Raw genomic sequence first — 15082 nt, forward strand, 5'->3', positions numbered from 1 at the left:
GGGCCAATAAGGTGCTATCAGAATGATGTCCGCCCTCTCTACCACTATCTTCCTCAGTGTCCCCGGTATCAGAGGGAGCGGGGAAAATGCATACAATAGGTCCGGAGGCCATCTGCTCCAGAGAGCGTTTGTTCCTTCTGCGGCCAGGGTCAGGAATCGAGAGAAGAATCTTGGGAGCTGGGCATTTGTTGGAGTCACAAACAAGTCCACCAACAGGTTGCCGAACCTCTGGCAAAACTTCTGGAAGAGTTTGGATAAAATCTGCAACTCCCCGTGGTCCACAGTCACGCAGCTCAACCAATCAGCCTGGTGGTTGGCCGTGCCCGAGATGTGCTCCACCACCACTGACGCAAGATGTCTCTCTCCCCAGGAGCCGAGTTTCAATGCCTCCAGCCAAAGGGCTCTGGAATGAGTCCCCCCTTGACAGTTTATGTGGGCCTTTGTGGCCACATTGTCTGTCAACAGAAGGACATGGTGGCCCTCTATCAAACTCTTGAGCAGTTGGAGGGCCAGCCGCGCAGCCTTCAATTCTAGCCAGTTTATATTGTGATGAAGGTCCGACCAGATCCAACAGCCCTGCGCCATCTTGGAGTCCATGAGGGCCCTCCAACCAAACAGGCTCGTGTCTGTAGTGATGGTCACTCGATCCAGCTCCCCGAACTCCAATCCGCATTGAAGAGCTGGGGACAGCCACCAACGCAGGGATAGGCACACATCTGCTGGTAGATAGATGAGTCGTGGACAGTTGCTCATATGTTTCCGCTGGAACAGGATGAAGGCCCACTGCAGGGTCCGGGAATGAAGCCATGCCCAGGGGACAATCCCTATGCATGACACCATCTTGCCCAATAGGCGGGCCAAGGTCAGGATGGAAACTGACCGCTTTGTGCACACCTGCCTTGCCAAGGCCTGAAGACTGATGAGCCACTCTGAAGATAGTCAAACCGTGCCCTCCATGGAGTCTATCACCACCCCCAGCCCCAGGTATAAGATCTTCGTAGAGGGTGAGAGATGACTTTTGGGAAGTTGACAGAAAACCCCAGGGCCTATACAGTCCGAATGGTGAGTTTGAGGTCGTGGACAGCCCAGGCCTGAGAGTGGGCTTGCACGAGCACGTCGTCAAGATAGCATTGTAGTCTCACCGGGACAAAGCGGAGATAAGCCACCAATGCCACTAGGACCTTCGTGAATGTGCGTGGGGCTGAAGCTAACCTGAAGGGGAGGGCCTTGTATTGGAAATGGAGCCGGTTTGGGGGAAAATGCAGGAACCTGCGATGGGCAGGGAAGATGGGGTGTGGAGGTAGGCTTCTGTCAAGTCCACTAATATTAGGTAATCCCCCTGACTGATGCCCTGAAGAATGGACCTGAGGGATGACATTTTGAAGTGCCTGTATACCAGATAATGGCTGAGGTGCTTGAGGTCCAGTATCGCCCTCCAGCCCCCTCCCCCGAGCTCTTTGGAAAGACAAATAGGTTGGAGTAGTGATCCAACCCTCATTCCATCCACGGAACCGGCTCTACCGCCTGGATGTCCACAGATGTTGTATGGCTAGGGACATCAGATGACAGCGTTCTGGGTCCCAGGATGGTGGAAAGGTTCTGAAGAAGGTCAGGGTCATGGAGAGGAATTCTAGATTGAGGCCGTTCCTGACCATGGTCTTTACCCAGGCGTCTGATGTCACTCGGTCCCACTGATCCGCGAAACCCCACATTGGAGTCATTTCCCTTTGCAGAAGGGGCGGCCGCTCCCTCCACGAAAGGGCCGCTCCCTCCACGAAAGGGCCTCCTGGACTGACCCCGGTACCTACCCCTGTCCTGGTAGCAGGGCCTCTGGAACTGCCTATTGGATCTATGAGGGACGTATCTCTGGTGCTGATACTCTTGTTCAGGGGCCCTGAATTACTGTCTACAAAATGAGGATGGACAGTTGCCAAAGAGATTAGTCCCAGTGTAAGGGGCAGCTGGCAGGCTCCACTTGGACTTGTTATCTATTTGCCAATTATGTAACCATAACAACTGCCTGGAAGTCACCGAGGTAGCTAGACCTCAGGACGAGTACTTCACAGCATCAAGGGTGGCAGCCACCGAAAACTGCGTGACAGCAATTATCTTTGTGATATCCTGGTGAAGTCGCTCATCCTGAACAGAAATGCGGTCTTGCAACTGGCAGAGCCACATGGCTGCTGATCGGGTTGAAATAAGAGGTAGCTGTAGTGGACTTTATGGCCCATGCCGAGGCATTGAAATTCTTACATAATGTAAGCTCCGCCTGCTTGTCCTCTGGCTTCAATTTATCAGCCACATCCCCTGACACTTTGGATGAGGCGTTGGCTAGGGTGGCTACTGGGGTGTCTACATTAGGCAACTGAAGCGCCTGGGAGAAGGCCTGCTCCATGTTGTTGAAGCAGCGGTCGTTGCTCCCTGGGTTCGGAAAGATGGAAGGGCGAGTCCACTGATTCTTTTCCACCTCCAGAAAAAGGGGAGGAGCAGGGACCTCCTCCTTGATGGTCACTGTATTGGAGAACATGACCAAATTAGGGTCTCTGGGTGGAGGAATTGCAGGGTCACCTGTACCGACCTTAATGGTCTTCCTAGCTTTGTTTAACAAGGTTTTAAACATTGGATGAGTAAAGAGATTTGGGAAGGCCGGGAATCCAGGAGGACAATCTCTTCATCCTCTGAAAATCCCATGTCCTGATGGGTGTCATCCCCTAACACTGAGCCTTCACTGACTACTGATGGTGAAGGAGGCCTAGACGTCTGATATCTAAAGTCTGAGGAGCTCCTAGTCTGATGAGAAACCTGGCACCTAGGCTCCCTAGAAGAATGACTTTCCCTTAAGGAAACTGCAGAAACAATTCCCCTGGAAATGGCTAAGGAAATAAGTCTCTTGATGCTCTCAGGGAGCAACTCCAGATCCTCAAATTCATCCTCCGAGTGTCGTGGGGCAAGACACTGTGGAGCCAGGGTGTAAGGGGAGAGGAAATCCCGGGATGAACCTTCCAATGGATCCCTGACCTCCACCCTGGGCCTTTGAGAAGAGGCAGGAGGGGATGGGGAAATTTCCAACCCAGATTGCCTGCGTGCCCCAGAGGGGATGGTAGAGAGAGAAGAAGGGCTAAACCTCCTGAGGGGCAGGCCGATTGGTGAGATTCAGGCCTCAGAGGAGATCTGGATCTGTCCGGAGAAGAAGGCTTGTTGGCCTGGGCCTGTTGTTCTGCCCTAGCAATCCTCTTCTCCAGGGCCTTCTGTCACCGGTTTTCATCCCTCTGGCTGGCTCTGGAAGGTCGTTGGGCTGCTGAAGGCTTGGCTGCAGCTGCCCTTGTCCTCGGCCCAACCATGGCTTCCTCCTCGGCTCCAATTAGGGCACTCCCTGGGGGCCGGGAAGTGGACTGCCTGCTCTCCGCCATTGGTGCCACTCATGTGTCCGCCAATGTCTCGCCTAGAGCCATCAGCTGGTGCAAGGGCCTTGCGGGAACAATTAGTGGGCTGTTGAGGCTGAAGCTTTCCGGCCCGACTCGACCGCAATGCAAGCCAACGATTCCGGGCCAGAAAATCGCTGCCTCCACGTGCGTGCTTCTGAAATGGCCACCTCCGCATGCGTGCTTCTGAAATGGCCACCGGAGGTTTCCACGCACTTCAAATCGTCCTTTTTTTCTTCCGCCGTGGCTTGAAAAGCTTGCCGTGGCTTGTTTTGCCCACGCGCGGCTTCCCAGTGTTAAATTAAGCCATCCGCAGCCTGATCGGCACTTCTATCTGGCAGCCCTTCCCGCGGAGCTGCAGAAACAGAGCCTGACACCTCCGCAGTTCCAGGGAGCAGACAGAGCTCCAGAAATTCACGAGAAGAAGGCAAGAATCCAATTAGCCCTCCCTCGGCTTGCTGCGGGATGGAGGACCCTGTTCCTGCAAGATAGTAACTCAGAAATTTAGAATTTAAAGTAGCTAATAGATCAAATCCAAACAAATACTAAAATTTACTCACTCTCTCTGGAACCACAAAGACAGTGCTTGGACCAAAAGACTGAGAGGAACTGGGAGCCACAGGGAAAGGAGGAGGTTAAAAAGATTTCCCTCAGTCTTTTGGACCAATCAGGCAGTGAGAAATCCCAGTAGTCGCTCCGCCCTCAAGTCTACCGGAAAACAATCTGGCTTTCAGTAGTACAGAGAGCAATGCAAGATTAGGCAGGACTTTTTACTTCTTATGATTTTCTTTTGCAAACAATATCTTACCGAGACAGGAGATGTTGATCCCTCGCCTTGGAAACTCCAGGTGACAGAAGCTGAACTGCTGATCACTTCTGTGGAAGTAAAAGTGCATGGAAGCTTTGCCTCAGTCCCATTCTCCACAGGAAAGTCTGTTGGCGTGTATACCTCCACAGCTGAAACCTGGACTATCAAGAACAACATTACAAGAATTGGAATACCAGATCCTTCATAAATATTAACACTCTCCAAAAGAAGATTCAAGAATCTATTAAATCAAAGAGATTGAGTAAAAAATCAGTTTCACTTATCTCATTAAGCCATCATGTGGTCGGTTGGTTTTTTATTTTGTATAAAGTATGGCTGCAATATTACAATTTGCTGTCATATGCACACCAGACTTTCTGTGGACTCTCAGGAGAGAAATTCAATACAATACATTATTTCAGAATTTTTCATCTTTATTATGCGGACACCTAATTTCATTTCCCAGCAAGCCTAATTTAAAGACAGAAGACAATATTACTCCCCTCTTCTGCTCCCCATTTGATATAAGAACAACCACTTCCGATTCTAAAGGGCAGAATGACAAAATGTTTTTCTCTCTACTTAATATTATAAAGCTAAGTGTTCTCTACATAAGTGTGCAAGCATTTAAATAAGTTAATGTACTATGCTATATAGGTGCATTATTCTATTCCCTGCCTACTTCTTAATTTAGAATTAATAAAGGGCTTACAGATATTGGTGGTTTATTTTCTTACTGTGTAATAAGTTAACAACTGGTTTTTATCTGGCTGTTAAAACATTGAACTTGTATCATTTTTTACCACTTTTCACTGTTGTTAATTTTAAAAGTGTAAACAACTGTACATAATTAGAAAAATACACTCAAAGACAGAAAAGGATGCTGTATTTAACTTTGGTTCTGTTGATTTATATAATTTGACTGGTGGCACTTAATCTTTTGCATGAACTGTAAACATGTCTTTCAATCTAGAATTGGCGTAATAATTCAAATATCATGGGATATTCAGTTACAGGTAGTCCTTAACTACTTGTCCAATGATTGTTTGAAGATGCAATGATGCTGAACAAATGTTACTTAACCCCAGGCCTCAAAGTTCTGGCTATAGCAGCATCCCTGCTTAATGAAAGGGACTGCCAGAATTGCATTTATGACTATATCACTTAGCAACAAAAATGCCAATCTCAATTATCATTGTTAAGCAAGAATTACCTGTAAATAATAACAAGTACTGGAAAAAAACTTAAAATGTAATTTGGCCCAGCCACCTGTTTATCCATTATTATTCCATCCTCAACAGATGGCCATCCAGCTTCTGTTTAAACACCTGCAGCAGAAAAGCCGCCACTATCTCCCTAGTCCCAAGTAATTCCATATCATTGCTGAAGAACCATTATGGCTAGGATTTTTTTATATATTCAACCAAAACATATTTCCTTGTTATTTAACCCCACTATTTCTCTTCCGGTCTTCTTCCAGACAGCTTGACAGATATCTGAGGACAGGCATCATGCCACACATAGACTTCTGTAAGCTAATCATAGCTAATACCCTCTACCCATTCCTTATAGCGGATCCTTCCAGACCTCTTATCATGTTAATTGCTTTCTTCTGGCCAAACTCTATGTTGTTGATGTCGTTTCTAAAACCTGGAGCCTATTATTGGACACAATGTTCTATGTTCAATTTGATCAATGCAGAACAGAAAGAAAAGAATGATTTATCTTGCTCTTGGCTACTTTATTTTTATTATTTCTAAGACTACATTTGCTATGAGATGCTAGGCATACACAGCAGATGCATCACTCTGGTAGCTCAAGTTCAGCTTGTGATGCACAAAGTTACCTAGATACATAATACTAAAACCCTTTGAGTATTATGCTTTGATTAAATCTGGAACAACATTCCAAAATCTACAAAAACAAATTTGCACTTTTTAAATATAAGTGGAACATTTGTTCTTGTCCAATTAGCTGACCCATCAACTGTCTTTCAGAATAGGTTACCACCACCAAGTTTTTTCCAAAATCTCTAGGTCAGTGATGGCGAACCTATGGGCCATTTGTCAGGGCACACGAGGCACTGCCTTGTCAGCTGGCCAGCATGCATGTCCGCGCCAGCCAGCTGAGTTCACCCTTTTTTAAAGCCATTTTCGCCCTCCCCATGCTCCAGAGATTTTATAGGAGCCTGGGGAGGGCGAAAAGAGCCTCTCCCCACCCCCCGGAGGCCCTCCGGAGGCTTCATGAGCTTCTCTGAAGCCTCCGGAGCGCAACAAAATGGCCCTACAGGCAAACTGGAAGTTTGGGAACGGACCTCTGGTTTGCTCGGAGGGTCATTTTGACTGCTCCGGAGGCTTCAGGGAAGCCTCCTGGAGGTCCCTGAAGCCTCCGGAGGACTTCCGGGGGCGAGGGAGGCTGTTTTCGCCCTCCCAAGTCTCCTATAAAGCCCCTGAAGCCTGGGGAGGGCGAAAAAAGCATGCAAAAAATTGGGGGAGCGCTGTAGTGCATGCATGTGCACTGGGGGGTTCACACATTGCATTATGGGTGCAGCACGTCTGCACACGACCCCCCTGCACTCCCCCCATTTATGGCACACAAGCCAAAAAAGGTTCGCCATTGCTGCTCTAGGTATTCAAATTGGATGCCTTGTCACTAGAGAGTGCTTGGTTTGCAGCACTGATGATATTACCTAGTCAAGTAATAGAATGTCTCATGCAAACAATCAAGCTCAGAGAACACCAAGGACTCCACAGTTAAGCCCTGAGCTACATATATTCTATTTTTTGACTACCCTTCTATCAAACACAGTTTCATCCTTTTTTTTTAATTTGCTTTCACAGCTGGCTGGTAGAAAGTGTTGAACATGTCTAATGCCATTATACAATGGCAATTTCCAAAATTTGCCATGTAAAAATGAATTATAATTAGCATGATGTGTGGTTCTAGTCAATTATGATTCAAATAGACCTGATCATATTACAGTTTTCTTTCTATAATCCAAAGAATCTTGGGTTTTTTGGTACCTCTGAAAAAAACAAATATGTCACTTCTTCATCAGTTAAAAACTGTTTAAAAAACATTGGAGACCTACATCACTATATACTAAGAGCTAGGTTTAAATCTCAATATTAAATCTTTAAATATTGTCAGAATGGAAATATTAATATTGAATGCTGGCGTTCTTTAAATCAGCAATCTGAAACAAATACAATGCTATTTTTCTTTCAAAAACTATAGCCATCTAGTGACATACTTGGAGATAAAGGTGGGGGGGGGGAACCATTCAATGAATGCATACCAGACTAAAAAATCAAACAGGGAAAATATATATATGGACATTTCAATTAGACATCTGGCGTTCTTTGGGAAGAATCCTCACATTTTGTCAAACCAGGAGACTATATGAATCAAAGGCTTACACTTTCTAAAAAAAAAGACCTGAATATAGTTTCAAATTTTAGATTTGGATTTTGATAAGGAGCCACCTAAAATGCTTTGGTGTTTGTTGCTGTTTTACAAACAACAGTATTCCATGAAATACTGTTTCTAAAATATTGAAGAAAGTCTAGCAACAAAGTTAGAAACTGTTAATCCTTCTCCAGAAACATGTTGCAACATCCAACAATGTTTTCTAATGATAATTCTATAGAATCAAAACACCACAAAGACAACTAGAGAAAGCAATTGTTTCAGTATCCAGTCAACTTCCTCTGAAAAACAATGTAACAAAATGTTTCAATGCAACATTAAGGTTTCTGAAATTAGAGGGGGGGGAAACAATACCAGTGTTTACTCTGAAAAACTCCACCCAGGCACTGCGAAGCTTAAGAAAACAAGAATTTCAGAATCATAATTACAGGATCTCGATATCCTAAAACGTGTGCTTTATTTACACATGTTCTCAGAGAGCATTTTAGTTTCAAAAAAATGTCATTAAATTTTCCTAACCAGGGAACACCAATGATTAAACCAAAACAAACAACATGCTAACATTGCAGATTAGTACACAAATTAGGCTTTAAACTTTGTGTGAACATCTCTATATGTTGACATTTGTGTGCCGATTTTTAAGAATTTGAAGTTTAAATTCCCAGAAAACGTTAGCTTGAAACATCTTCTTAAAACTACTATATTCAGGATGAGTTGGAACAACTCGGTTGGCCAGAATAGATAAGAAAATTACAGCACAACACCACTGAGCACCAAACTGGGAAAGCTGGCTGATATTATTCTTTTCAGATCATGAAATCATAGCTTATGATTACTCTGAAGCAGTACCATGAATATCCCTCTTTTAACACTGTTGATGTTTCCTGACTTTCATAGAATAATTCATAATGTTCACAGCTAATAGATATTACAGCATTGTGCTTTAATTCAAGGCTGTTTCAGATTTTGATCAAACATGCAGGCAAATCAACTTAAAATAATATTCCTGATGAAAGTAATCATCAAAATCTGCTTATAAGAGGTTGGTACACAGAATCACCACCGATTATTCTAGGCCACCTGACAATATTTACCAATTTAAATAATGCCAGAACATAGTAAAGAGCACCACTTGATCTCATCATTTTTGGGATTTCACATTGCCAAAGCCTTTTGAAAGAGTCACAGCATAAAATACACAAAGTGCATACCACACTAATCAAATTGGAATAATGAAAGTTTTTTCTAAATTATATACCAAGATTTTGTAAAACAGGGTTTTGACAATAATTATTCAACAATTCTGTTACTTCAGCGTTGGAGTTTAGTCAACAAAAGAGTAAATATTAGAGGCAATCTATTTTGATTATCATACTATATTGAATTAATACAGAGATTAATACTAGCGTGACTCAAGCCAAATAAATAGTTTGAACTAAAACTTCCTTGCCATTAGCCATCTTTAAGATGCATTAAGTTGCTTAGTTTCTAGTTTCAATAAAGGGTGTTTCTTTTCTGCATTTGCTTCTAGTAAGAAGGAACCCAACAGCATAATAATTGGTATTGACAGGCTTGCAAGGGTTAATCTAAATTTGAGTTCAAAGCATCTAGATGGTCACATGCTACTTGACACTACAATGAGAATTGAAAGAAATTGAAAATATGTTAACTTATTATATTTTGTTTGTTAAAGAATACTCCATACGCCTTTGATCTACTATTGAAAAACTGTAACGTATGCTTAGAGTTTAAAACAGCCTAATTGAACATTGAAAATGATAACATTGTTAAAGTCAGATAATAATTTTAAACAGTTTGGCATAAGCAGATAGCCATATAACTTGCACAATATATTTTTGATCTGTATGGGTATAAACAAAGAGTCACCAAAGATAGCGCATATTAAGTGTGAGCAAGAACAGCCCCCCCCCCCAAAAAAATAGTGGAATATCTCACTTATCTGGGTAAAGGATAACTAACACTGTGTTTTATCAGTGTGATTATCTCTCTATTCATTCAACAATTGCTTTCATCTGTCCTATTTTAATCAGAAGTAAGCATCAGTTCTGTAAGCATCCAGTACCTCACCAACTCAAAAACTTGAGTAGAATTTGTTGACTTTGTAATGTAATGCTACCAATTTAGCCAGACACTACTTGGATTAATAACTCTGTCATAAGTTGCTACTATGGGATTCTCCAAATGGTATGGATAATAACTTCTAGTTCTTCCTTGCTGGCCAAAATGACAGTGGTTTATATCTGAATACTTGAAAGATAATAGGTTGCCTTGTAGGCAACCATCTGGAGCATTATTTCATTTTCCTATTAATATCTGCCCAGTTCAACTTGCAGAACTGATTTTTGGTTCTAGTCAAATTATCCTACTTCTAATAGAAGACGTAGACAGAACAAACATGAACACACTTAATTGTTGCTTCATGGATAATTTTTTCTTGTCTCAACATGTGTAACAGCAACAGCTAGGTTTATATTTTTGAGAAATCGCTATTATCTAACCAGTTTAATGTAAGACAAAAAGCAAGTCTAAATTTAAAAATGCAGCCAATTTTAAAATGCAGCCAATTTCTTATTCCTCCAGAACTGTGTGTAAACAATAATCCTAAGGTCTTTCCCCCATTACATTGAAGTTTTTAAAAGAATGCTTTGTGGATGCACAAATTTGACTACTAACTAATGCTTTTATTTTCAGTTATCTTTTAAAAATATTGGTTTCATGGAAGAAAATAAATTGATGTTTATTCAATAAGTGCAATATGAGAAGAAATATTTTGATGAAATTCAGAAATAAAGGGGAAAAAAACCTTTCCATTTTGGAAAAGTTGTATCCAAAGCATAACCTCCAATGCTAAAGTGAAATATTGTTTCCCTTTGGCTTACTCTGATGTATAGATGGTTCCAACTATATATCACAGTTTTGGATAACTGTGCTAAACAAAAATTAAAAAGGCACATTTTAGCTTAGGGTTACAATGGAACCAGACCTAAGTCAGTTTCTATTTAAGGAATAAGGTCTCTAAGTAGATTTTTGAATCGAGTTCTAAGCCCATCAGTTCAACATTCAACTCAGGTTTTAAATAATGAATTCAGTTTTAAAATACTCTGGATTTGCTGTGCCAGTAAAAAAGAAATAGACAAATATATAAACAAAATGCTAAGCAGAAAGGGGAAGAAGAAAATAAATATAGTACTTCATATTCTAAAACAAGGGTCCCCAACCCCAGGACTCCTGGCATGGCATGCCCAAAACGGCCCATGCAAACAAGCGAAGTACCATCTGCAGGATGCAGGCAGCACACTAAACCATGCTTCCTCCAGTCCGTGGAAAAACTTCTATCCACCAAACCAATCTCTGATGCCCAAAAGATTGGGGACCACTGTTCTAAATCTAAACTCTCTGAGAGACACAAGTCTACTTGGGCATAAAACTTGCCATATACAAAAAAAAGGAGGAGGGGAATTCATTCCTCTTCACATTTCCCTCTGGGACACAAGGTTGCAATAAACCATAACAAAACTTGCATTTGTTTTAACTACTGCTAATCTCATTAGAATTGCCATTAGTTTTTTCTCTTTCTTTGATGATCTAATTGTGGGAAAATCTCACTTCTGATAAATATATAGCACAAATTTATAAGTCTTACAACACCTTTTGTAACTACTGTAATATAAAGTATGGAACTTGAAAATGAAACAATATTTTCAACTGATATAATCTTTCCAATTACTTTTTTAAAATGTAAGTATGGTATCATCAGAATAAAATATTAATAAGTTTCAAACGAACACAATATTAAATACCACACTGATTGAATCTTAGTATTAGCTTGACTTATATCCACATTACACATGAAAAATAACTAGCACTCATATTGAATGATAAATGCTACACAATTTTACTACTGTTCTATTTGCTGTGTAACATATAGAATACATCAAATATGAAATGCTGATTTCATGTAAAAATTTCATGGTAATAAAACTCAGAAGTAGGGAATAATGCCACCTTCATACTGCTAATATTGCTTCAGGCTACAGAAATATTGTCGATCTTGGCACCAGACTGGGAAAGGAAGAGGTAATATATAAATTAATTTCTAGAAATATATCACTTTGCCACAATTAAGGGATAGGTTGGATTTATAAAATCGTTTTAATGTTGTTAGTTGTTCTTTTGCATGTTATGAGTTTTGCATATATTACCTATATTGATTATGAGAGAGAAATGGGAGCATCAAGATAGAATATTTCCAATTACACTGTTGCCTGAGCACAGATTAGCATACTAGTGGCTTCAAGGAGATCATATCATTTGGATAAACCTATTTTCAGCTAAGCAACATCCTCTTTCTGGTAACATATGAATCATGTTTGCTTTCAGCGGAAAAACAGCTGCAAATGTTATAGGAACCAATTCCTAAAACTGATGTTCAGGTCTAACATAATGTATATGAGCTGAGTGATTCTGATTCTTTCCTCAATCAGAACATCCCCGTTATTTGTACAATTGACACGATCACAACAAGAATAGAGTGTAGGCAGGGCATTCCAAACGGGGCAACTGTGTGTGTCTGTGTGTTTCTCTTTCTCTCTCTTTCTCTTTCTTTCTTTCTCTTTCTCTCTCTCTCTCTCTCTCTCTCTCTCTCTCTCTCTCTCTCTCTCTCTCTCTCTCTCTGTGTGTGTGTGAGAGAGAGAGAGAGACAGACAGACAGACAGACAGACAGAACGAACACCTGCGCCTCTGTAGTAGGGTCAGTTCTAGATTGTTTTGCAAAGCGATTAAAATGTCCAGGCACTATCATCCTTTCTGACACGTACATTTACCTCTCTCTCTCCCCCCATAGACAATGTACAAAGAAGCAAACGAGGCACCCTGTCAATATATTACTGGAGCGGTTGGGTTTCTTACAGCTCCTATCCAGCCCTCACGTCCATCCCACAAAAGCAGCATTGCCCTCCGCTCCTTCGCCTTTTGCCCAGCGGTCAGCCTGGCTCTCTTCTTTTCCTCCCCATGCACCCCAGGCGCAAACTAGCGCCGGCGGAGAGCTGGTCTTCCTCCTCCACCTCCGGCCCACGCCAGGTCTGGCTAAGAGGGCGGCGGGTCTCCCGAAGAGGAAGTAGCCTCTCCTTCCTCCTGCGCTCCCCCCCACCTCCGTTTCCCCCCCAGCTGCACAGCGCCCAATACGACAAGCCTCGGACTCACGCAGGGACGAAAGAGCCGCAAGCAGGAGCAGCGCGGGGAAGCAGGCTGGGGACGGCGAGCCCTGCCGCGAGACGCCGCTGCCCGGAGATGCCGCTAAAGCCGCCGCTGCCAACGCCGCTGCCATTTTCCTGCTTCCATCTCCTTTTCCTCCCATTGTTCCACCCCCGCCCATGGTTGGAGAGGGGTGGAAGAGCTGAGGGGGACTGCCGCACGCCTATTGAGCTGCGCCCTTGTCAATCACGCACACCTCCTGAATCCCACGTCTCCTTTTCGCGAGGCTCTGCCTTTCGCTTCTCTTGGTGGACAGTGGTTGGGAATGCCAGCTGCCACTCTCGCTTGGGGGGAGTTGTTAGAAAAGCACGGCCTCGCCTTCGTTGGGGGGCTGACACGTGATAAGGAGCTATTTAGGCGCTTTTTGTTGTATTCTCTACTATTGCAGCAGGATTCGCTTTCTCCCCGTTCCGCCCCTCCTGGTCTGGCAGTGGCCCAGGTGGCAGTAGCATGGTAGTGATTTCGTGGCTTTTTCTCCGACAGCTATTTCCTTCTTTGGCATCCCAGTTATAAATCCAGAGGTTGAAAGTATGTATTCTGTTCAAGCCTACTTATCACCTCGTTCTGAGATAATTCCTCATATAAAAATGAACAGGAGCCATTTTTTCACATTAATTTCAAAGCATTCTTAACCAATTTTCCTTGTTTGATGTCAGATACAGGCAAGTGAGTAATTGGCTGTTTTCTCCCATTAAAAGGTAGGAAAGTGTTTGAGAAAAAAAAGTATGTTTAAATATTTCCATTATGGCAGGTATTAGAAATAAAGTGTTATAGTTTTGGGTACATTGTTGATTTAAGTCAAGTTCTCAAGCAAAGATGCTATTTTAAGAAGCATATTTCTACTTATTCTCTTTAATATAGATATTTGGTTAGAATCATATAGTTGTAATGCCCTATTTAAGTTCTCCAGTCAACTCACTCTTGAGTACAGGAATCAAAATTAAGCTGTCTTGGAAAAGATGGCTGCCTAGTCTCACCTACAACCCACCCAGGAAAGGGAAAGATACCACTCCAGGGAGTAATTTGAGTCACTGCCAATGGGTGGGTTTCAAAAAATGTTTACTACCGGTTTGGTGGGTGTGGCTAGATGGGCATGTGACTGAGTGGGCATGGCCAACTTGACATCACTCGTGCACAGTCACATGACTTCCCCCCACCAACCCATGCCCACCAAAGTGGTGGCAAAAAGTTTTGAGGGGGGACACACACCAGGCTGGGACTCTTCGCTGTCTTTTGGGGGGGATCCCCAGAGCACCTCTATTTTGTTCCATGGGCTTCCTCACAGGCAGCTTCTCTTTCTGGCCCACAAGCAGAGAACAAGGTTACTACCTGGTCCCCCTTCCCACAATCTCTGCATTGACTCCATGCAGAGCGGGTGGCGGAGGGTATGGATGGTGTACTGCTTCAAAAAGCCCAGCAGCTCGAAGAGGTGCATGTGGGGCTCCGCCAGCTGCAGAGAGGGGCAGGGGCAGAAGTCCCTGCACTCAGCAGGGCAACGCAGCTCCAGCAGCAGCAGCACCTGACCACCTGCACAGTCTCAGTTGCTGCTTGGGGGGGAGATTTCTGGTTTTGCAGGACTGAGAGGAAAAGGGGAATGATGAGACACAACTCTCAGGCTTACCTGGCAGACATCAGGGACATAGCGCTTCAGGCAGGCAAGCCGCAGAGCAGAGACTGGGCAGGACGAGGCAAGCAAGCGGCTACTGAGGGACCGGTTTGGGGGCGTAGCCAGGCTGCCATTACTACCCGTTTGGAAAGGTACACCAGATTTTTACTACCTATTCGGCCGAACCAGACCAAATAGGTAGGAACCCACCTCTGCTGCCAATTCTTGTGCATGATTCTGAAGTCAGCCATGCATTTATTGATCGTACATCAGAGGTGGGTTGCTGCCAGTCCTCGCAAACTGGTTGGTCAACGGACCCGGAAGTAAGTTCCGGAACGCCTGGCCCGCCCCCGGCCCTGTATACCTGGCTCAGAAAAGCAACTCCGGGAAGGTCCTTTGGTGGCGCTGCCTTGTCTTTCATAGCTGGGTTGTGCTCCCTTGTCTTTCAAGCTGCCCCATTTCCAATAGGGGGGGGGGTTGATCTTTTTTTGTCCCTTTCCATGGATCTCCTTCCCAATTGGAAATGAGGTGGCTATGAAAGAC

At 43.6% G+C, this 15082-nt stretch overlaps 1 protein-coding gene across 2 annotated transcripts in view; it reads right to left on the minus strand.

Moving 5' to 3' along the window:
* MPZL1 (myelin protein zero like 1) overlaps window positions 1-13059 on the minus strand; it is a 35722-nt gene extending 22663 nt beyond the window's left edge. For both annotated transcript variants that reach the window (XM_014063840.2, XM_087721474.1), the window contains exons 1-2: window positions 12883-13059; window positions 4231-4391 (exon numbers count right to left, since the gene is read on the minus strand). In XM_014063840.2, the coding sequence (XP_013919315.2) occupies window positions 4231-4391; window positions 12883-13054 (333 nt within the window). In that variant the 5' untranslated portion in view covers window positions 13055-13059. The remainder of the gene's footprint in view (window positions 1-4230; window positions 4392-12882) is intronic.
* Between the last annotated feature and the right edge of the window lie 2023 nt (window positions 13060-15082).

The sequence above is a fragment of the Thamnophis sirtalis genome, unplaced genomic scaffold (assembly GCF_051295495.1).
Source record: "Thamnophis sirtalis isolate CommonGarterSnake01/CBP01778 unplaced genomic scaffold, rThaSir2_p1.2 scaffold_8, whole genome shotgun sequence".
In the NCBI taxonomy this organism is placed as follows: domain Eukaryota; kingdom Metazoa; phylum Chordata; class Lepidosauria; order Squamata; family Natricidae; genus Thamnophis; species Thamnophis sirtalis.